Source organism: Crocodylus porosus, unplaced genomic scaffold (assembly GCF_001723895.1).
Source record: "Crocodylus porosus isolate Cpor-Errol unplaced genomic scaffold, CroPor_comp1, whole genome shotgun sequence".
NCBI classification, from domain to species: domain Eukaryota; kingdom Metazoa; phylum Chordata; order Crocodylia; family Crocodylidae; genus Crocodylus; species Crocodylus porosus.
In genome coordinates this window covers 244,190-266,455 of record NW_017728926.1, presented here as the reverse complement: position 1 = coordinate 266,455, position 22,266 = coordinate 244,190, and the positions used below count along the sequence as shown (strand labels likewise).

The 22,266-nt window shown below is 45.4% G+C and overlaps 1 protein-coding gene across 1 annotated transcript in view; it reads left to right on the top strand.

The window, feature by feature from the left end:
• CAMTA1 (calmodulin binding transcription activator 1) overlaps positions 1-22,266 on the top strand; it is a 1,228,941-nt gene that overhangs the window by 1,099,816 nt on the left and 106,859 nt on the right. Inside the window, exons 7-8 of the mRNA XM_019541692.1 lie at positions 8,126-8,266; positions 11,286-13,141. Of these exons, the coding sequence (XP_019397237.1) occupies positions 8,126-8,266; positions 11,286-13,141 (1,997 nt within the window). The remainder of the gene's footprint in view (positions 1-8,125; positions 8,267-11,285; positions 13,142-22,266) is intronic.

The following is a 22,266-nucleotide window of genomic DNA, read 5'->3' as shown; positions in this document are numbered from 1 at the left end:
CCCCCCCTTCGTGCTCCCAGGATGCACGCAATGGCAGGAGCCACCACCCCCTCCCCACGCCCCCCAGAGAGCAATGACAACTCGGAGCGGGGTAGGCGTGGGAGTCCCAGGGGCTCCATCTCCTTCAGCCCAGTGGTGCAGTCAAGGCTGGCCTCACTCAAGCCCCCAGCCCTGGGCCCCCCAGGCAGTGCAGGGCTGGGGCCAGTGTGGGGCTGGGGGGTAGTGGATTCATTAGTGCAGGCGATGCCAGTGCTGGCAAAGACCACGGGTGTGGGGGAAGGCGCAGCCTCACAGGCACAGCAAGCCTCAGTTCTGGCTCCGATCCTGGACCCAGCTTGGCTCCACTCCATTCTGATCCCTGCTCAGTTCCACTCCACTCTCTCCCCCCACTCCCATGGCCCTTTCCCTTTCCCCCGCAGACTTTCCCGCTTTGCAGTGGGGGAGGATGTATGTTCATAAACATGCATGCGCTCAGTCCCCCACCCAAAAAAATGTTCTCCCTCCACCTATGATTGCCTGTGTGAAGGGGCTGTGGGACTGGTGGCATTGCCAACAGCAGGTAACTAGATGAGAGTGACTAGGGTATCAGGGGGAATGAGGGAGTTCAGACTGTCCTATGATGAAGTTTCCTTTGGTTTTGATCTTCCCTAGTGGCACTTTCTGCTATTATATTTTATTTCCCTATGCAGCTGCTGATCAGAGAGGCTGCCAGTACGTGTGCTCGGGGTGGGGAGGGCAGCATTTTAATTAGAGTGGTTCCAGTACAACCTCTCTAATTAAAACACTCACTGTCACATGTATTAAGCCCCTGCACATTTTTAAAAGGCTGCAGGACAACTTATCTACAGCTCGTTTGACGAGGTTAAGATAAAGCGACTTTGCAACCATTTAAAATTGTGCGAGGGTTTAATACATGTGATGGTGAGGTTACGCTGGAGTGTTCTAATTAGAATGCTGAGCAGACTTGATTAATTGAGTCTATGCAGCCAATGTGTCTATACAGCCAGAAAGTCCTGATGTGCAAATGAATGGGCAGCTGGTGAGTCAATACTAGAAAGTCATTTTGACTCTCTTCCCCTTGAGAGGAAGAAGCAAGACTCGGATGAATTACTCCCCCCTTCTGCTAGGAAGGCGGTGAGCTTTCTGTCATTCCCAGTTGTCCCTCTCCTAAAACCCAGTGCAAGAGCATTAATTGTCCCTTTTGTGGCTTTAGCCACTTCAGCTCTGCTGGCTTCTACTCTGCTGTGTGGAAGGGTTGTGCCTGGGATTACTGCATTTTGGAGGCAATGAAAAATGCAGTGGGGCTGTTTGGAAGATTTATTTTGATTATAAATAAATGCAGAAGGAATTGAAACAGAAATTAAAATTAAAATACTTTGCAGTATTTCCATTTAGTTTAATCTTTTTTTTAAATTTCCACATTATGACCTTAAATTTAACCAAATGTGCTTTTAAAGTGGTTTTACTTTTTCAGCATTTAAGATAGGGGAGGTGTCTGTGTGTGTGTTTTATTAACCTTTCTTTCATAAGGTACTTTTTTCCCCATAGATATTTCCTTTCCCACTGATTCATTATATGTCGGGAAGCCGAGCGTGACATGTTAAAAGCCATCTTGATAGTATTTGATATTCAGTACTAACAGCTTACCAACTCATAGGAGTTTTTTCTTTAAAGGGGGGAGGGAGACAATCTGCATATTGGATGTGCCAAGACAGTAGGTAATTTGCATTAAGCATCTAGAAATTCTCTTCTTGCAATCTGTCACCCATCACTGGCTTTTCATTTTATAACCTTCACAACATAAGGAGGTGTATAAGCATTAGAAGAGTCACAATACATAGGCAGACAGTGGAGGTGGAGCTTTTCTTGATCAGCAAGAGCAAAGGTAGCAAGGGAACTGTTTTCTTGAATGCTACCTCTCCTTGGGAGTCTGAAGCCTCATTGTCTCCTTCAGGTGTTCAGGGCCAGAAAATGCAGCCAAGAAGACTGGTGAGAAAGGCAATCCTGAAGATACGTAGTCCCTAGAGGGAGGTTTCACACCTCCCTCTAGGTACTATATATCTTGGTTAGTAAGATTGTGCAAAGCTTCGGTTGCTGATTCAACTTGACGGAGATTCGGCCCAATTTGACAGCTAAATCTCTGAATCCAAATCAAATCAGGAAACCCTTTAATCCCTCCAAATCCAACCTTCCGAATCAATTTGGAGAGATTCGATGATTTGGACATAGGCACAGTTTTAAATGTTTTTTCTACATACCTCAAGGTACCAGGCAGGTCGTGAATGCTGAGATGGTAGGGCAGATGGAGTGCCCCACAGGAGCATGGGGGTGTCCCCAGCATGCTCAGCGGCAGACCTGGAAGTGGACCAGAAGCACTTCTGATCCGCTTCTGGGTCTGCTGTGGAGTGTGCGGGGGATCCTCCCCTCAGCTCAGGGACTGGTGTCTCCTGAGTTTGGGGGGGTACCCAGGATCCCCCCATGGCCAATTTCTGAGCCAGGGGGGTGCGGGGCGGGTCCCCTGCATGCTCAGCAGTGGACCTGGAAGTGGACCAAAAGTACTTCCAGTCCACTTCTTGGCTCGCCACTGAGCATGTCCGCCAGTCCCATCTTCAGATTCAGAATTGGCCAAATCAAATCGGGACAGTGATCTGAATCAACAAATTGAATCACTGTCCTCTGATTTGGGCCAAATCTGAATCTGGATCTAATACAGCCCGCTTAGCCTACTCCTGTTGTTTAATCTTGTTGGCTGCACTTGATGTTGTTCCTCTGGGCTAAGTATCAGCCAGGTCTGTAAGCTGTCAGTTGGGGGTGGGTCAAAGGTGACATGTTTTGTCTGGTATTTTGCAGAAGGCCTGTCACAAGGCTGGAGGGTAAGACAGCACCCAGAATATACCTGTGGGCCTGGGAAGCACCATGGTTCAACCAATCCTAGAGTAGTTCCACAGCAGCTATGAGGTGAAAGATGAGACCCCAGAGACCCAAGCTGCAAGCAGTGGTAAGGGCAAGAGACAGACTATGGCTGGTGAACATGTTCCCCAGTGACAGATCCAAAGCAGTGTAGGAAGGGTCTTTCACAAGGACCTACAGAAAGAGCACAGGAACTTCAATTAGCAGATAGCCCACTGAGTATTCCCTGTGTAGGAAGTGCAGCATAGAGGGGGGGGTTTGTTACCCCCCCAGTGTTCTCTAGACAGACCTGCCTGGGGGTAGAGATGATCGATTACTTGCCCTGGAACTGTGTATATGCCAGAGAGGTCTAAGTAAAAGTGAGCAGGCTCCTCCACTTGATGACAGGTGATAAGCCTGACCAGGGAAGCTATGCTGTGTGGCTACCTGACAAAAAAGCAAGGGACCCTGACAGTCCACTTTGATTTGTTTCTTGTTTCAAAAATGCTCTGTGGAAAACCAGGAACTTTCTGCTGTACAAGCCTCCCAGTAGAGGACTGCCTAAGATTGGAGGTGAGTGAACTGCAGCTGTACTTCCAAATAATAAAGCAAGACATAGGGGAAAGAGAGGCAGAAGAGACCTGGAAGAGGAAAAGATGACACATAATGTTTCATGAAACAAGCACAGGAAATGACAACAGAAGATTTGCAGCGCTGTGAATGAAGACTGGAAAGGGAAAGGGGAGGGTTTTGTTTTGGGCTGAGGTATGAGATGGAATGGGTATGGGGAAATGGATAGGGAAAGGAGAAACGAGAGGATTATAATGTAGGTATAACTGTTGGTGAAATGTGGATGAACTCTTTGTTAGAGTGACTGTATTTGGATCTTGGGGAGCACTGAATTTGCAGCTGAATAAAGGCTTTTTTCTGTGTCTCAGCAAAGCTGCTGGTCACAAGGCAGGATGATATATTAAAAGTAACATTGCAAATGCTTGGGTAAGCAGTTTCTTAACAATGGAGTAGCGTTATAAAAATATATATAGTTCACTGCGGAAGAAGAACAAGATGCAGTCCACCAGCTATCATCCGGAGATAAAGCAGAAGCAAGACCTTGGAGGTGAAGACGGAGTCAGCAAGAAACCAGAAAGAACCAGCAAGTGAAAGGAGGAAGCCGGGGTCAAAGTCTTGCACATGCGCTCTTAATAGAGAAGCATGTAAATGAATGAAATGCATAGGTAATCCCATGCTAATGAAACAAACAGTAAACAGAGGCAGAGCTTGAGATGGGAGGAACGAGGGTGGAATAAATGTTAATGAGCATGAACCAAGGTTTATAAAATGTGAAAAGAACTAATGTTCACTGAGGCTCCCCGTGTTCATAGGCTGTGTGTTTGTGAGGGAGCTAGTCTGAAGCCATCTCCATTCTGAATAAAGCTATTGCGAGCAATGTGTGCTGGTGTTTGCTCCCTGCTTCCTATGGCTAATGAGTAACAAAATCCATGAGCAATTGGATCGCCATCTCCCTAGTCATTGGGCGCCGCATGGAGTCGGGGTCTAACACTCTTTAGTCACACTGTTGACCTGTACAATCAAAGGAGAGTGAGTTTGTGTAGATATAGATAGATATAGCTATTTTTTATTTAAAAAAAAAATCAGGACTTTTTTGTTGATTATTTTATTAAGATGCTAATTAGTTCCAGTTTCATAATCTGGAGAAATGGGTACCAGAATAAGGTTCCTGAAATCTACTCAGTTACTTTAACCAAACACAAATGCTACCATCTCCTCTTCTTGTTGCCTGCTAGGTTTTAATGAATGTTAAAATAAACCATCAGGACAATTTGTGCCCTTATTTTTTATTGCTTACATTGTTTCATGAACTCCTGCTAACAGGAAACTGAAATCCATTTCCTGTTGTCATAACTTTTCCCCCCTCTTTGCAGTCACATACTGACTGTGGGAAGGACACTGCATCTGCCCCAGCAGCACAAGGTTCAGAGCCCCTGCTACCTAGAGATATGTAGAAAAAACATTTAAAGATGTATCCACGCCCTGAATTGCTGAATATCTCCAAATTGCTTTGGAGGGTTCTGAATTGATTCGGAGAGAATAAAGGGTCCTCCAATTCGATTCGGATTCGGAGATTTAGCCGAATCTGCTCTGAATCGAACCAGGGACCGAAGCTTCACACAGCCCTACTGTTTGTGGAGTTGAGGAAAAGCCATCTGTACAATTATTGTGGTATACCAGGATGCACTTCCAGAGGTAGCCATGACAACGCCTGGTGGTCACCCTGCACCTGTACACCTACCTCAGTTCCCTAATTTGGTTCCTCTCTGCCACTTGCCATACCTAATGTGCTGTTTTAGGAGGCTGCCTTTTGGGTAACCAGGTTGCAGGTGCCTTACTCCCCCCATTCTGTCTTTGGCCAGGGCTTTTGAGGGGTTTAGCCCCTCTTGCTTTGGTCTGGGTACCTAGTATGCCTGGGCTTTGGCCTGTCCTGGCCTCAGCTCACTTTCCACCTACCTCTCTCCCAGAAACACCAGCCAAAAAAAAGGAAGACTAAACAGGAGAAAAAACAAAGGGAAAAAAAAATCACAGGATGCTAAGTACTCTGCTCTATGGTCTTTGTACTTTGCCTCACAGTTGCCATGGTCCACTAGGTGTTACTAACCAATGGATAGCAAGAAGAAAAAAAGAAACCTAGACCCCTATCTGGTTAACATAAACAGTTCTTGGTCCTCTGAGTTGTGCTTTCTCTCCAGGACCCCTCCCAGGGTTAACATAAACAGTCGTCTAGGTGTACTTACTGCCCAGGACCCCTCCTGAGTTAAAATAAAAAGTTCTCAGTGCTTCCCATGTACTCACTCATCCACTGCACCCACCTCTAAGAGAACAACTCCACATACTCCTACTCCTCCCCTGTCTCCCTAGAGAGCTCTGTCCTTTTCTGCCCTGTAGAAGAGTGTAGATACCAGTCAGCCTTTTCCCACTGATCGTCTGACCGGACTTATTTATAATAATTCCCCTCTATTTAGAGGCTGTGTTCTGTAGCTAGCTGCTTGCAGGTTAGACTCTGCAAGGAGGTGAGTCTATAACTTAGGGCTGGCCAGTTCTTCTCAGGCAGTCTGTGCCTTACTTGCACTAGGAAGCTTGCCCCTTCCTCTTCAGTTGTATCTTGGAATTGACAGCCAAGTACTTCTCTACTCTGGCTGCTTTGGTGAGACCCTTCCTTACTGCAGATACTTGCTCCCCTCTTCCTTGCTGATTTTTTTTTCCCTAGTCCTCTCTTCCCTGTTACTGGATTAGTGTTCTCTGTTACATGGGGGTTTGCAGAAAAGGGTTTGCAAGAAGATGGGTGAAATTTGTAACATCTCCTCTAGGAATGTGAAAGGTTAAATGATTAGTATTTTTATACCAGGAATGCATTACCAGTTAACATTTAGCATGGGGTGGAGTCTGGTGGGGAAGGGAAGCACCACAGTGCCTCAGCAACAGGAAAGCAGCAGGGCAAGTGGGAGTGAGGGAGGACTAGTATGCATAGCTAGCCTGTTCCCTCCCTCCCATTGTGCTGGCAGCTGAAGCAAGGTGGGAAAGCCCTTCAGTTGCTGCTGCTTCCCATGGCTTCAGGTGGGCTCTGTATACCCCAGCTGAGACTAGGTATGTGTTATCAATGACCCATTTAACCGATATAATTAGAGGAGGTTAAACAGATAATTTTTTTAATGATATTTACATCTCAATTTTCTCCTTGGATTAGTTCTTATAACTCCATAGTCATAGCTGTTGAGTAATATACTTGCAGTGCATATTTAGCTGCTTGGATAAAAATCTTATTGAGCACGCAGCTCTATTAGTTCTTCTGTGATTGAATCTGTATTTCTGGGCATCTCTTTGGTCTCTCATTCCGTCTGTGTCTAGTTAAACCAAGAGGTAGGTATATCCTGCATTAGAAATTCTGGGATGCTAGAGAACCCTACAAAGACTTAAGAGGTAGTGAGGTTTTAGAAAAAGGGACTTTAAGGTAGGTTCCCTCACTTCTATCCCCGGCTCAGCTATTTAGAGTCTATTTAGAACTGACCCTAAGGCAGGGGCCTGCAACATTTTTTGGGCAGAGTGCCCTTGGTAACCTTGACTTGTAAGATGTTGGTGTGCCGGGGCGGATGGCGAGGGAGCTGCAAGGGGCCCGATCCTTGTTGTGGCAGTGCAGCTGTGGCCCCCTCCCTGCTGTATGCCATGATGTGGACATGCCTAGCAAAATGCCTTTGCATGCCATGCTCTGGCACTGATGCCTACCCCTACCCTATGGGTTTCCTTTGAGCAGCCTGGGCTCTGTGAGCCACTCCTCTCTATCTTGTAATCTGCACCAAGGCTCATGTGCTTCTGGTACTTCAAGTGGAGCCTGTCTGAAGACTACTTGTGTCCTTTTGTACTTAGTTGTAATTTGTGGCAGTAGAGGTGGGAAGTGGGGTACAGAAGGGCCAAAGTCAGAAACAGGATATTTCAGGTTTGCTGCTAGTAGATCTTCCATGTTTACAGCCTGCAGTGCTCAGCTGAGTTCAGCATGCACCAGAAGCTTGGGCTAGACAGCCACTGAAGGTTGAGCTTAGAGGATTACAGTGTAGAAAGTTGCTTGGTATGTGTTTCATAGTGGCCCTAGGGACCATCCTAAATATCATTGTAGGCCTAACCTAAGGGTACCTCTATATAATGGATGGCAGTGCCATGGAGATGAATTGTGGTATCGGGAGCAGTCCATCCATGTCAATGCAACACCCTACCCAGACAAGTATGCCCATTCTACTTCCCAGTTACTGACCCTGACAGAACAGCAAGCGACTTCAGCTATGCTGCTCCTGGTACCTAAGCCAGCTTGGGTGTCTGCGGAGCACTGCACTATGTTGCACAGATATAACCTAGCATGATGTGTGGCCTAGGGTAAGTCACTGAGCTGAGCTTCAGCTTGCGTAGTGAGGGTGATGATACCTAATGTACAAGTTGGCTGCAAGACCCCATCCATGAGTGGCTTATAAAGTACTGGGCAATCTGCAGATAAAAGGGGCTAGACAACAGCAAAGTGTTGCTACTGAATATTGTCTTTAATTATTGTCCTGTAGATCTCACAACATTGGGTAGCAGGGGAATGGCTCCCCACCCTCCTAAGGAGATCCCATGCTGGTTTGCTGGGGTGTTCTGCCTAGTTGCTGATGGGAGGTTTCTGCTGTTCTCTCCACAGTTCATGGCATTAAGTGGACATGCAGCAATGGCAACAGCAGTTCAGGATTCTCTGTGGAGCAGCTTGTGCAGCAGATCCTGGATAGTCACCAGACAAAACCCCAGCCTCGAACGCACAACTGTCTCTGCACTGGTAACTTGGGTGAGTAGCAGGAGGAGGATGGGGAGCCCCTTGCTAAATCAAACACATAATACACAGCAAGAAAACACTTTGCAAGTACACACTTGTGTACCTTAAGGTGCTGATTTGATATCCTGTGAATGAAGCTTATAAGGAGCCCATAGGAAACTATTGCTGATGACTTGAAATAATACAGAGAGCTAGCTGGGGTCTTTATTTATTGTTCTTTCACCTAAATGGGCTGCCCAGTCTGGCAGCAGATGGTGCTGTCCCTAGGCATTTCCTGGAAATGGCTTTTCACGCTTCAGAAAGTAGCTTGGCCTGCTGTAAAAGAAATGCTTCCTAGGACAGTATCCTCCTCACCTGCACATACATCATTCTCATGGACATTAAGGAAAATAGAAGCTTCAGCTTCGAACAGATCTGCTAGATTTTGTAGGCTTTGTTGAAAGATCAAACCAAGAGTGAGTTTGACTAGGCAATACAGATCTCTAATGTAACCTTTTGCTCTTCAGCAATGTGGAATCTCTCGGGCCTCACAGTTCAGTGTGACTGTTTCTTATGATCATATTTATTGTATTACAGCTGAGTCTCATACCTTCTCACTACAGTAATGGCATCTTCATTAAGTGACTGCCAACTCTGTGTTAAACCCTCATGAATTTGAGAGCCCTTTTATCAAACACGGTTACTAAATGTCTCTATCATATAAGAAATTATCTTTTTAGCAAAGTAAAATAGCCTTTATCAGATGGAATAAAAGGTTTGCCAGAATAAAACTCCTCTGGATAGTTATTTTAAGTCTTTGGGGAAATCTATAAATAAGGAATTAGGATCTATGAAACATTTAATTTTTTTTTCTGTCACCTTTTTGTCCTTTGGTGAGTTCTCAGATTGCAGCTTCATTCATGCTCAGTGTATTCATGGATGTTACTTAATTGTTAAAAATGTTTTGTCACAAAATATGAGGAAAGTAATCCAAAAATGTACTTTGGCTTTTTGCAGTTGCTAGCTGTAAACCAAGAGCGTCTTTTAAAAAAATGCAGATGCCTTGTAACCTCTGAGCTCTAGTCTGAGCCCTCTGCTGGTAGCTGCCTTAGACTGGCATGGTTTGTTCTGTAGTTTGTTCACACTCTTACCAGAGGCCAGAAATGTTCTTGCATGTGCTCAATGGATCCTTGGGCATTTCAGGCAGTTAATTACAAGATAACCCAAACTGGCCATCCTCCATTTGCCAGTAGTGATGGAAACATTAAATGAAAATTCCTTCCTGTTGAGAAGAGCTTTGTTTGAATTAGATTGAAAGAGCTTTGGAAGGTTGAGTCTTTCCCATATTAGAACTTTCTAATGAGTGAGAATCTGTGTGACTGATTTCAACTCATCTCTCTCATCCCCACCCCTTTGCACTGCATCAGTCAAGTAAAATATACTGTAAATTAATTAGTCTTTAGAGAAACTTGTCAAAGAATAATACTCTCTGTGCATCAAAAGACTTTTTGGCAGTCTTTTATACAATGAAGATTTTAAGTAAGACTGATGACCTCTAAAATACTTAGGTCTGGATTAAAATTCAGTCCTTCAAACTCAGCAGTTGATCCTGGCTTACAGATCAGAACATAAATCCTTTTATTCTCCCCTTTGATGTTTTGTCTTGTGCTAACTCTACTGCATGCTTCTTAACATAACAGTCTCGCTTTGTTTTACAGCAGCTTGCACTCTGACATGCACAACCCCAGCTTCTTAGTCACACACACAGACTGCAGCTTGGAAGCCTCTCTCTTGTTCCGCTCTATTCCTAGGAGAAGAGAGAAATTTAATACTGCATTGAGTTTCAAAAGATTTGTCCTGAACTACTTTAAGTGACCTGATTCAGATCTTGAACATATAATAGAGAATTTCTCTTCAAGGGCATGGAACAAAAGAATTAGAAAATTACAGTGGCTGCACAGCCACTTTATGATACCCAGAAGATGGCATTTGTAATTGTACCCATTAGCTATGAGGAGAAGGTTTCTTTCCCCAGTAGGTCCTTATACTATACAATAATTAAGTTTCTTACCTCGTTCTGGGAAAAACAAATCAATTAGAGAAAAAAATATAAAAAATTCATAGGCTGTTCTTGTCAGAAAACATGCCTGGGTGTCAGACTCTGTCGTAGAAAGACATTCACAGAAGGAATCCTTTACTCCAGCCAGATTAATTTCGCAGCTCCTGGAAGCAAGTGATACCCATCCTGTGACAGGCAAGTAAAGGCACCACTTGGCTAAGCTCCTGTCAGGAACTGCTTTCTGGTGACCTTTCCCTGCAGACTTTTCCCCCTGTCTGGTGCTAATCACCACTGCACATAACCTTTCCAGTTACAAAATGTTTTAGCTGTCAACATGTGAATTGGATGCAGCTGATCTCAAGATATGTTACGGTTCTTCTAGGAGGGATAGCTTTCTCTCTTCTGTCTAGTTTACTTTCTCTTTAAGAGCTTGGCTGATAGCTGTAATTGGATAAGATAATAAGAAAAATAACATAGATGGCAGGATAGTGTAGGGGGTGGGACTTGGAAGTTTTTCACTTTCAGATTGCAACTTGGGAACCTCCCCAGTCAAGCAGCCATGTGCAAGTACACATTGGAGGAGAACCTTTTTGGAGTTCCCCATAGAATGACGCCCCCCTCCCCATATTACACACGTCCATCATCATGGCAGGCAGAAATAGGTACCCATGTCAACGTTCCTAGCCATGAAACTTGGAAATTGAGTTTGAACAACCCTGAGACTGGACACACAGGCTGAACCCCATCCTCGTCCCCGGTGGTGGTGTGATTAGGTGCAGGGTGAAGTTAGTAGTAAGCGGTATTGGGGAGAGAGTGTATCGAGTGAATTGTTGGGGAGGAAGTGTGTATGTGTTTGAAATACATACACCCATATGCTTACACTCTCTCTAAAGTGTAATTATCTCCCTCTCCACTGTTGGAAAATGGCATAATTAATATCAGTTCCTTATATTCAATAATCTAATTATGTACATCGTTTGTTTTTTGGAACAGGAGCAGGTAGCAGTGTGCATCACAAGTGTAACAGTGCCAAACACCGCATCATATCACCAAAGGTCGAGCCAAGGACAGGTGGGTACAGCGCTCACTCGGAGGTACAAAATAATGATGTGTCTGAAGGCAAGAACGAGCACAGTCATGGAAAGACCTCCAGCCGGGAGAAGAGGAATGGTAAAGTGGCAAAGCCAGTGCTGCTCCATCAAAACAGTACTGAGGTCTCTTCCACCAACCAGGTGGAAGTTCCTGACACAACCCAGAACTCTCCTGTGTCCATCAGCAGTGGATTAAATAGTGACCCTGATATGGCTGACAGCCCAGCCGTCACAGGTGTCTCCAGCATGGCTGTTGCCTCAGTGATGGGAAGTTTGTCACAAAGTGCCACAGTGTTTATGTCAGAAGTCACAAGTGAAGCTGTGTACACCATGTCGCCCACCTCTGGCCCAAATCAGCACCTCCTTTCCTCAGATGCAGCTGCACAGGGACTGGTTCTGGCGGTGAGCTCAGATGGCCACAAATTTGCTTTTCCCACTACAGGCAGTTCAGAAAGCTTGTCCATGCTGCCCACCACTGTCTCAGAGGAGCTTGTGCTTTCCACAACACTGGATGGTGGCAGAAAAATTCCAGAAACCACCATGAATTTTGACCCAGACTGTTTTCTTAACAATCCCAAGCAGGGACAGACTTATGGTGGAGGAGGCCTGAAAGGAGACAGCATTGGTACCAACATCAGGCAGTCACCCACATCAGAACGTGGATTTAATTTCAGTGCAGCCCTCACTAAAGAGATTAAAACTGAGGACACATCTTTTGAACAACAGATGTCCAAAGAAGCGTTTTCCTCCACCTCTGCATCTAATTCTCTCACCCTCACCACAGGTACAGGTTTGCTTCCATCAGGGGGAGGCCTGAGCCCCAGCACGACCTTGGAGCAAATGGACTTCAGTGCCATTGACTCCAACAAGGACTATTCTTCCAGCTTCAGCCAGACAGTCCAGAGTCCCCATGTCCACCAGACCCCTTCCCCTAGCTTCTTTCTGCAGGATGCCAGCAAACCTCTTCCCCTTGAACAAAATGCCCACACCAACTTGAATGACACAAATGGATCATTTGTGAATACTTTAGGAATCCCCAATGTGAAAACAGAATCTTCCTCCCAGACAACCTCTAACTGTAATGGCACAGTGGAAACTCGAATAGAATCCACCTCTTCCCTCCAGCTCATGCAGTTCCAAGCAAACTTCCAGGCTATGACTGCAGAAGCTGAAGTTCCCATGGAGACCTCCCAGCAGGCAGAAGGGAATGAAAATCTACTTAAATCAGGGGATCTTCAAGCCTGCAGTACAGAACACTACTTGCAGCCTGAGGCCAATGGTGGTATCAGGAATGGGAACAATCTGTCTATCCTGCAAGGAAACATGGTACAAGGACTCTACCCTGTGGCCCACCCCAGCTTAAATAACTCCTCCAACATGGAGCTTAACTTGGACCACTTTGACATCTCGTTCAGCAATCAATTTTCTGATCTGATAAATGATTTCATATCTGTAGAAGGTGGGAGTAATACTATCTATGGGCACCAGCTGGTGTCAGGTGACAGTACCGGGCTCTCTCAGCCTGAAGATGGCAACAGAGCAACCTACAGCCAGGCCGAGATGTGCATCCCATGCTGCAGCCCACAGCAAGCCAGTATGCAACTCAGCAGTACCGAGAATGGAGCCAGCACCATGGCTTATATGCACGTTGCTGAGGTGGTCTCAGCAGCTGCCGCACAAGGTGCCCTGGGGCTGCTGCAGCAGAGTGGGCGCTTGTTCATGGTGACGGATTACTCACCGGAGTGGTCTTACCCAGAGGTAAGCTTCCAGCTTGTAATCATTAACGATTACAAGGCCATCTTTTGTTGCTTTGTTAATAAGGGCTCCAGGAACCTTTTTATTAAAACTTTGACAGGGGTTTTAAATACCTCTTTCAGAGCTAAGAGCATCCTAGGCCATTTGCATGTCTTTTGTATACTTTTTATTAAGCACTTCGTTATCCTGTCAGGGCTTCATTCCTCACTCGTAATGCATCTGAACAGAAATACTTTGTTTCCCCATGAAGCAGAGAATTCCCCCTGTGAAGCATGGTCAGTGTTGCCTGGCTAATTTGGAGCAAGCATGAATATGCTGGGCCTGGTGCTTAAATCCCACTTTAGGTTTACCAAGAGCTGTATTTCTGACAATGAACTTCCTTATGGGGCTTACCCTTGCTTAGGGTAAAGTACTCTTGTACTTTTATCTAGCTATGGTACCACAGATCAGAGATGCTGTTAGCACAGCTTCTCTTTACTGGAAGGAATGATGGACAACCAGTATTCAGCTTTTATCATCTTGATAAACAGAGCATTTTCTTCTGGGTTCATGTGAGAGGGTGGGGAAACCCTCTTCCCAGGTTGCATAGGGAGGTGGCATGACTGGGATGCAGGTCTCCCTTATGAGTGGAAGCCTGTCCCCCGGGACTATGAAAGGGAGCAAGCCAGGGAGAGTAGCTTGTTGCATCCAGGCACCTGCAGCTAGCCTGGGAGGTGGTGCTGGACAGCTCCGAGAGAGAGAAGGCATTTAGCTGGAAGAGATCTCAGAGAGTCTAGGCTAAGGGTGGACAAAATGGTAGATCTGGCAGGTAGCTGAGCTCCATTTCCCAGCAGCCCCTGCCTGTGTTGCCATAGGCAGTTTCCAAGGAGACCTCAGGAATGGCAGGGCTGTGACCAGGCCATGCAGGGCCAAGGTTTCCATGGAGACCATCTCATAAAGTGCTGGCAGGGAGCTGGACTGGTGTTATTATAGCACCACTGTCCACCAGATAGTGCTTAGGGATTGTTAAAGCACAATTAACCCTTAAATGGAACCTGAAATATGAACACAGACAACTCAGTGTCCCAAAATCAAAGTGTAACTGTATTAATATGACAAGTATTATCTTAGCAGTTTCTATATTCAGAGGGAGAAAAACACGTAGTACAATGATCGCACCCAATCCCAGTTGTTACTTTGCTTCACAGACAAGACGGCCGCTCGGTTCCTGAAGCAAAGGGCGTGTCATTGGCTGGGACAGTTTAGACGGGTGTTGAAAGCTGGATTCATGATGACAATGATGATAACGACACACACTTAACTTTCTTGCACCCCCTTTTATGCTTTTCTCTAACTTGACTCCTTTGACTCCTTGCTTTTAGATTGGTGTCTCTACAGTCAGCATTTTGTCCATATTTTATCCTGTCAGCATATTCGTCTGTTCACCAGACCCATCACGAGCACACCTCTTAATTTAGCCTTTTTCTGGTGTCTTCCTTTGGACATTGTTCACTGGTTTTCTTTCTCACCTTTCATTAACATATTCAATCATTTCATATTCAATCATTTCATTCCTCTGATTCAACCAGTTAGTGCCAAGTCCATCCAGGCACCTGCAGCTAGTAACAAAACTATTGCTGTGTTGTGTTAGAAATACTTCTCACAGTGATAGAAAAGGAAAGAAACATCATGCAAGCAAACTCAAGGTCATAAGCTGCTTGCAAGAGGCAAGGCCATCTGATATTCAGACACCAACAAAATGAAAAGTTCAGATAACAATGAGGCTATACAGAACTTTAGGCTGAATATAAGAGAAAACGTTAAACAATACTATCATTCACCACTCTATAAACTGGTGCAACTTTAAAGCATAAAATATAACAGGCTACCCTAACAATCCCCTCATTGATAGCTAGGTTTATCTATGTCATGACTATATGGAAGTCAGTCTGATAATGAAACTCCACCCCAACTGCTCAAGGCCTGTATGGGTTGCAACCATCAGCAGAGCTTTTAATTCAGCGAGTGAACATTTCACCCCAGGTTTACCTGACATCCTGCTTATTGAAGGAGCTCGTCATAAGATAATCCTTGCAGCCGCTGAGCTTGATAGCATTCTAGTCTAAAATATAGCAGTTTCATTTTGTAATGCAATAAAATCATGAACACTAGCAGTATCATTTGCACAAAAATCAAAACAACAATAGGATGTAACATTAGATTAAAAAATCCCGAAGCAGTTGGACTCTATCCAATCAAAGTTTCCCACCAAGAATGCTATCCAGCATTCCAGACCTTTTCCAATACTGTCAGTACTTCTTTTTTGTTATGTTTGATCTGAACCATGGTTTCTTCATTGCATTTCTTAATAGATTGAAGTACAGTGTGTAGAGCAGGGTGAGACAAAATTTGCTGCAAAAGTGGCAAATCCAATCCCATCTGCACTGGGGTTATATCCTGATATAGCCATGGTTTAGCTTGGATAGACTGAACTGTCCACCAGGGCACAAAAATACATAAAATCAGAACCACTAACTGACGAAACATTACAAAAACACTGATTGACAGAAAACATTATTAATATTGGTATCTAAAGTTTGGACAGCCAAACTAAGACAAACAACAAAACCAACAAAACGAAACAGACAAAACAATCGTTGTAGCAGCTGAGCTATGGTTGAAACAGGGAAATGGCTGGTGACCCCACAGGCAACATCTGGGTCTGTGGGTCCATCCACCACCTACACCACTGGATCAAATTTTCACACTGGTTTCTGCAAAAGAAAATAAACGAACTTGTCGAGGGAAATTCCTCACAGGAGGATATTATGCATATTTACAGTGCTGACATGCACAGTGGCAATATGCACAGCACCACAATTCTTGGGGTGTGTCTTTTATAAGTCTTCTATGCTTTTTTGCATCTCACTACAAAAACAAATTACTTTCCTTTCCAAGGTTTTAACTGTGATATGTGAAACCATTTTCTCCAAAGGCCATCACCCCTCATTTTTATAGTAACACAAGTAAGTAAACAGTTGGACTTATCTAGCCCACCACATATGTGGGTCCATTTAACATCCAGTTCATGCTCTTTATCTTCCCATTTTCGGTACATTACCTGGTCACCTAAATTCCATTCTGTTAGATCCTTGTTAGGCCCAAATCCTTTTGTCCATTCTTTTGACATTTAGGCCTAATTATTGGGCCACCCTGACATATATATCATGTGTTGTATTAAAGCCTGTACCCATCTGTTACAACCCAACGGACTAGGTCATCAGGTAAGTCTGTACTGGTCCACCACTGCTGTGGCACTTGCATTTGTCTGCCTGTCATGACAGAAAAGGGTGCAAACCCACGAGCTTTTGGAGCTGCTATAAGTGCCATCAAAATTACTGGTAGCTGTTCATCTCTATCCTTTCCATCAAATTTTGCCATTTTAGCCAACAACTCCTTTAATGTTCTGTTGGTTCTTTCTACTTGACCTGAGCTCTGAGGGTGCCCAGCAATACGAAACCTCTGTTTAATTTGTAGTGTGGAACGCAGTTCTTTCATAATGTCTGCAACAAAATGACATGCCTGATCCAAATCTATTTCCCCACTGTGAAAGCACAATGTTAAACAATTGTTTGCAGTTATGTTAGCAGTGTTGCACCTAGTTGGGATGGCTTCAATCTATTTTGAAAAAGGATATTTTACTATTAAGCAATACCTGTTTTCATTCTTAGTAGTAGGCAAGGATCCAATGTAATCCACTTGTATCCTTGACCAAGGCCCATTAATCCTCTAATGCCTCAGTTGTACCTTTCTTTTACTAGAATCAGCATTGATCATAGCACAGGGAAAACAATTGTCTACCCATGGCTTACTATCTTGCTTTATGGAGGGCCACCATCCTGTTTGAGGGACTATCTCCATCGTCATTTTCCATCCTAGGTGTCCTTTCTCATGTACAAACTGTACATTAACTCATCTCTGACTTTTTGTGGAACTACCCACTGTCTAGCCTGAGTAGCTGGGTCACTTCTCCAAATCACACTTTTTAGTTGCATCACTTCATCTCTGCCTAGAAGGCTTTTCAAGTCTTTGTCATTTTCCTGCAATTGTTTTAAATCACCTAGGCTCACTGCATGTGATCTTTCTTTGAGCTTGCCGGGTAAGCACTGCCACGTGCTGGCATTGCTTTCCCTTTCTGGCTGCTGCTTTTGCTAGTTCATCTGCCCAATTGTTCCAAAATCCTTCTTTACTCTTTGTCTTCTGATGGCCTCTGACGTGCTGGACTGCAGACTTTCATGATCTTTTAACAATAAGCTGATACACCTATTCCCATAAAGCTGAATCCTTCTCCCATATACATTTGGTTCTTTGCCCAGATGGACAACTATGTAGTCAGTGCCCTACAAATCCAATCTGAATCTGTAAAAATAGCTACCTTTTGTCCTAATGGCCCAACTTCAAGCACTGCCTTAACAGGCTGCAACTCAACTGCTTATGCAGAATGAGGAGTCACTTGTTGATGAGATACTTCATCTTGCACCTTAATTCCTGCATCCCCAGTGTATGGTTTCCCCTCTATGTAGTAACTTGATCCATCCACAAACCAAATGCGCTGGTTCTCTGATTCTGCCTTGTCCAAAGTTAAGCCTGTTTGAACTGACCATTCTAGCCTTTGATACTCTGGCAAAGGGCATTCATGCTCTTCCTCTTATACCACTAACCCATATGATATAGTGGGTATTTTCTGCTGCCATTCAAAATCAACATCATGATTTATAGGAGTTAGTCCAGTGAGCCAATCTGAGACTTGAAACATGTCCTTCTTTAATTTTCCCAAGTATAATATACTTTAGAGGCGAGTGAGCTATCTGGGGCTATTACTCTCGCCCATCCTACAATGTATTCCCACTTTCTCAATGCCCAAATCAATGCCAAATACTCCTTTTCACATGAATTAAAGTTCTGTTCAGGTTCTGCAAGGGTTCTTGAGGCATATGCCACTGGCCTTTGTTCTTTTCCTTTCCCCTGCAGTAGGGTAGCACCAATAGCTCTCTCGGTAGTTGCCAGCTGCAAGGCAAATGATTTTGTTTCATCAGAGTAAGCCAATTCAGGAGCTTGTACCAGATCCCTTTTTAACTGAATTAAAGCTGCTTATTGCTCTGGGCCCCATTCCCACTGTCACCCTTTTTGAGTAGCTTAATAAGAGGTTGACTTTTCTTAGGGGACATGGGAATAAAGTCCCGTGAGAAATTCAATGTTCCCAACAATGCCTGCAGGGATGATAAATCTGTAGGAGTTGGCAATTTGCCTATCTGGAGTTTTCCCATCCTGTCCCAACATAACTCCTAGGTACTTCACCTCCTTGACTACTAACTGCACCTTAGCTCTATTAACCTTGAATCCTGTTTCCTTAATCACCTGCAATACTTCCCATGTCACTTTCTCTACTTGCTCTTTATCACCTCCCATGTATCAGTATGTCATCTACCTATGACAGCACACAACTTTGACTATCTGGAGAAAGTTTGTCCCACATCCTTACCACACGTACATGTACACTGGGGCATTGTGAAATTCTTGGGGTACTTGAGTAAAACAATACTGTTGTCCCCTGAATGTGAATCCAAATTTGTACCAGCATTCCTGTGCCAAGGAAATGGCAAAAAATGCATTAGCTGAGTCCAGTACTGAAAACCATTTCACTCCTCCTGTTATGGCTGCCAGAATTTCAGGGTATTTTGCCACAACAGGAGCTGTGACAGGAGTCACTGCCTTTAAAGCTCTGGAGTCTATTGTTAGTCTCCAGGTTTTCCCATCTGCTTTCAGAACAGTCCAAATCAGGAAACTGCAAACACTAGGCATCTGTACTATCGCTTCCTGACTCAACAAACTATCAATTGCGGGTTGTAATCCCACTTCCAGCCTCTGATAGATATTTATATTGTCTCTCTGGCAGAGGGGCTGCTTCTTTAATCAAGATACAAGCCTGTGTCTTGCCACATTCTAACATCCTTTGCCCAAACCTTAGGAAATGCCTGCATCCACTCATCCTGATCAATTTCATCAGTTACAGCAGGAGCTTTGATAGCTGCACAGTGATGCACTGCGGAAATCAGCATGCTCTTTTCCTCCACTGGCTGTTTCCACAGACACCGGTTAGCTAAATCCCGCAGTATTCCTCCCTGCTGCAAAGCTGTCGTTCCTAAAATTCCATTCTCACTGTCTCCTCCCGGCTTCTCCCGTGTTCCATATTTCTTCTGAAACGTCCACTCTCCTATTTGAGTTGCAATAGGTTGGGTTACGGGTGAGTCCTCTAACTCTCCAGTATAGGACTGTAGTTGCAAATGACTGGACCAGTGTTACTTGGGCTGGTCTCCATGGTAACCCTGGCCCGGTGATGTCATGGCCCTGCTGCCTCAGGTGTCTCCATGGAAACAGGCATCAGCAACATGAGCAGGGGCTGCTGAGAAATGGGGTCTGCTGTGGGCCACAGGGAGACTTTGCCTACCCCTGGTCTAGGTCTTGAGGACCAGAGGACTGAAACTGAGAGGGCAGGAGCTTGCCAAGTGGGGCCGAGATGGCCAGTCAGTGTGGATGTTGGTAGGACGTGGTTCAGGGGATGAGCTTGAAGCTGAGCAGAGTGTGGCTTGTGGAGTGGCTTTCGCAGCTCTGAAGAGCCCTAAACTGAGACAAAGTGGTGCAGGCTGGGCCTGGAACCCCTGTCTTGCCCCGCTCCAAGCAACGTGTGTTGAGGATGCTTCTGATTGTTAGCATGTGTTTTTGGTGTAGTGAGACCTTGGCTGTGCACCGCCAAGGAAGTGTGTGCTGGGCATTCCCCTGCAGAGCAGGAGCAGTTTGAAGGCCGCAAGACGGTATGAATGGTCAGTTGTAGACGCTATGATTTCATAGATTTCATAGATTTCATAGACATTAGGGCTGGAAGGGACCTCGGGAGATCATCGAGTCCAGCCCCCTGCCCCAGGGGCAGGAAGTCAGCAGGGGTCATAGGATCCCAGCAAGATAAGCATCCAATTTGCTCTTGAAGGTGTTCAATGTAGGTGCTTGAACCACCTCCGCTGGCAGACTGTTCCAGACCTTGGGGGCTCGGACAGTAAAGAAATTCTTCCTTATGTCCAGCCTGAAACGGTCTTGCAGGAGTTTGTGACCATTCGACCTCGTCGATATTTCAGCTAGTCATGTATCTTTCCAACCCAGCTGGTTCCCCTCCTGTGAACAGCTTGGCCTCAACCCAGCACACAGTCTGTATGCCTCGCCAAAAGATCATTTTCTCCTCAGCACCATAAAACCCCCAATAGGGCTGTGCTTCTAAGGAGCGCTGGAACTTTCTAGAACAGGCCCTATTTCAGTCAGGTGGCACCTGGAGTAATTGCATTTATGAAACTGGCCATGGATTATCTGATACACAAGCAACAACCTACTTTGTCAAATGCTAATCTTACAAATGACCCTGATGCTGCCATATGACAGGCTAATATGGACCACTTCTAACTGATCAGTACTTGCACCCATGCTTTGTGGGTGTCAGTTTGCTGGAATATCTCCACAGCTGCCTGGCACAGCAAGCCGAATCTGTCTGGACTTCAACTCTGTGGGTTTTGGCCTGTTAACTCTGTCTTCAGCCTTCAGCCTCATTCTGGCCTGGGCTTTTCAGCAGCAGCTGTTGAGCTGGGCTTTAAGCCTCAGTCTGAGTTTTGTCTGGGTCCCCTGACCCTCCCATGGTTCATATCTTTCTCTTTCCTGGGCCCTTGTTTCTCAGCAGATTAACTTTTCCCTGTCTGACCACTTGCCCTCAAAGATCATGTCCAGATGAGTGTGGTCATAGTCCGTGGTGCCATGTGGGGTTTGTTGTTTGGGGCTTTTTTTGACCCTTGGATAGCTGTGGGTCAAAAAAATCTGTGCAAAAAAAACCTCAGGGTGGCACCTGTGAGGGCAGTGCTCACCACTCAAAACTGGAGCCTAGCCGGCCAGAGCCGCACTCCAGCCGCTGGCCAGGCTCCGAGTGGCAGGATCGCCGCTGCTGCAGCCCCAGGAGGGCCCCATGATGCCAGGTAAGGCTGCTGGGGCCAGCCCAGTGTTGGCTCAAGCCTCCACTACCCCACCCAGGGTAACCTGCCACACACCTGAGGGTGCATGGCACAAGTGTTCCTGGGGGACAACTAGTGGTGGCACAAGGTGTGCCACTGTTTCTTATCCCTAGGGAAACAAACGTCCACACTTGTGTGGACGCGGCCAAAGGGTTTAAACTCTCTCTGGGCCTTCCCAGCCCTCACTGTACTCACTCCTCTCCCTTTGGCCCTAAGTGGCCCCCTTGCCTTCTCTTTGCAGTTGTTTCCAGTCCTCCAGTGGTCCTAATCACAACAAAACATGGGTCTTCTGGGTATACACACAAAAAACAATATGAACTCAAGTCTTCATCCCCTGGGTGAACTCACAACTCAGAAAAGGCTTCTTCACTCTTGTTCACCATGGTTCCCCTTATTGAGACTCTAAATTCCACAGTAGCCTCCCTGGGAGCTCTTCACCTTTCCCAGACAGGGCTAGAGTCCCTCTTCTGGCCTGAGGGTGAAACATTTATGCTAATAAATGCCTCCCCTTCTGATCAGGCAGTCCTGTCGCTGTCCTGTAAGCACAGCGGGTTTCTCACCAGTCCTTTCAGTCCCTTTTGCTACAGTCTCTGCTTGGTTCCAATCCACCTGTACCAGCGCTGCTAGGGATCGCAGATACCCTGTTTCTTTTCCTTTGCTGCCTGTCACACAGGACTTCTTCCGAGTGGCATTTTTGTCTGTCCTTTGTGGTGTGTTTTCTTTTCCTGAGCTCTTACTACTTTGGGTCACAAAACCCTGCTTTTAAAGGCATTGGCAGGTTTTGTTCATCTTGCAGCCTTTCCCCAGTAACAGGACAAAGGTTTCCTGTTACAGCATCCCAAAACCACACTTGCCTTTTGTGTGGCTGTATCACACTGGAGTCTCATATTAAGTTCGTGATCAGCCAAGACTACCAGCTCTCTCCATAGTCCATTTTTCAGGTATCACCCATTTTCATAGTTTCATAGTTTCTAGGGTCGGAAGGGACCTGAGCAGATCATCTAGTCCGACCCCCTGCCATGGCAGGAAAGAATACTGGGGTCA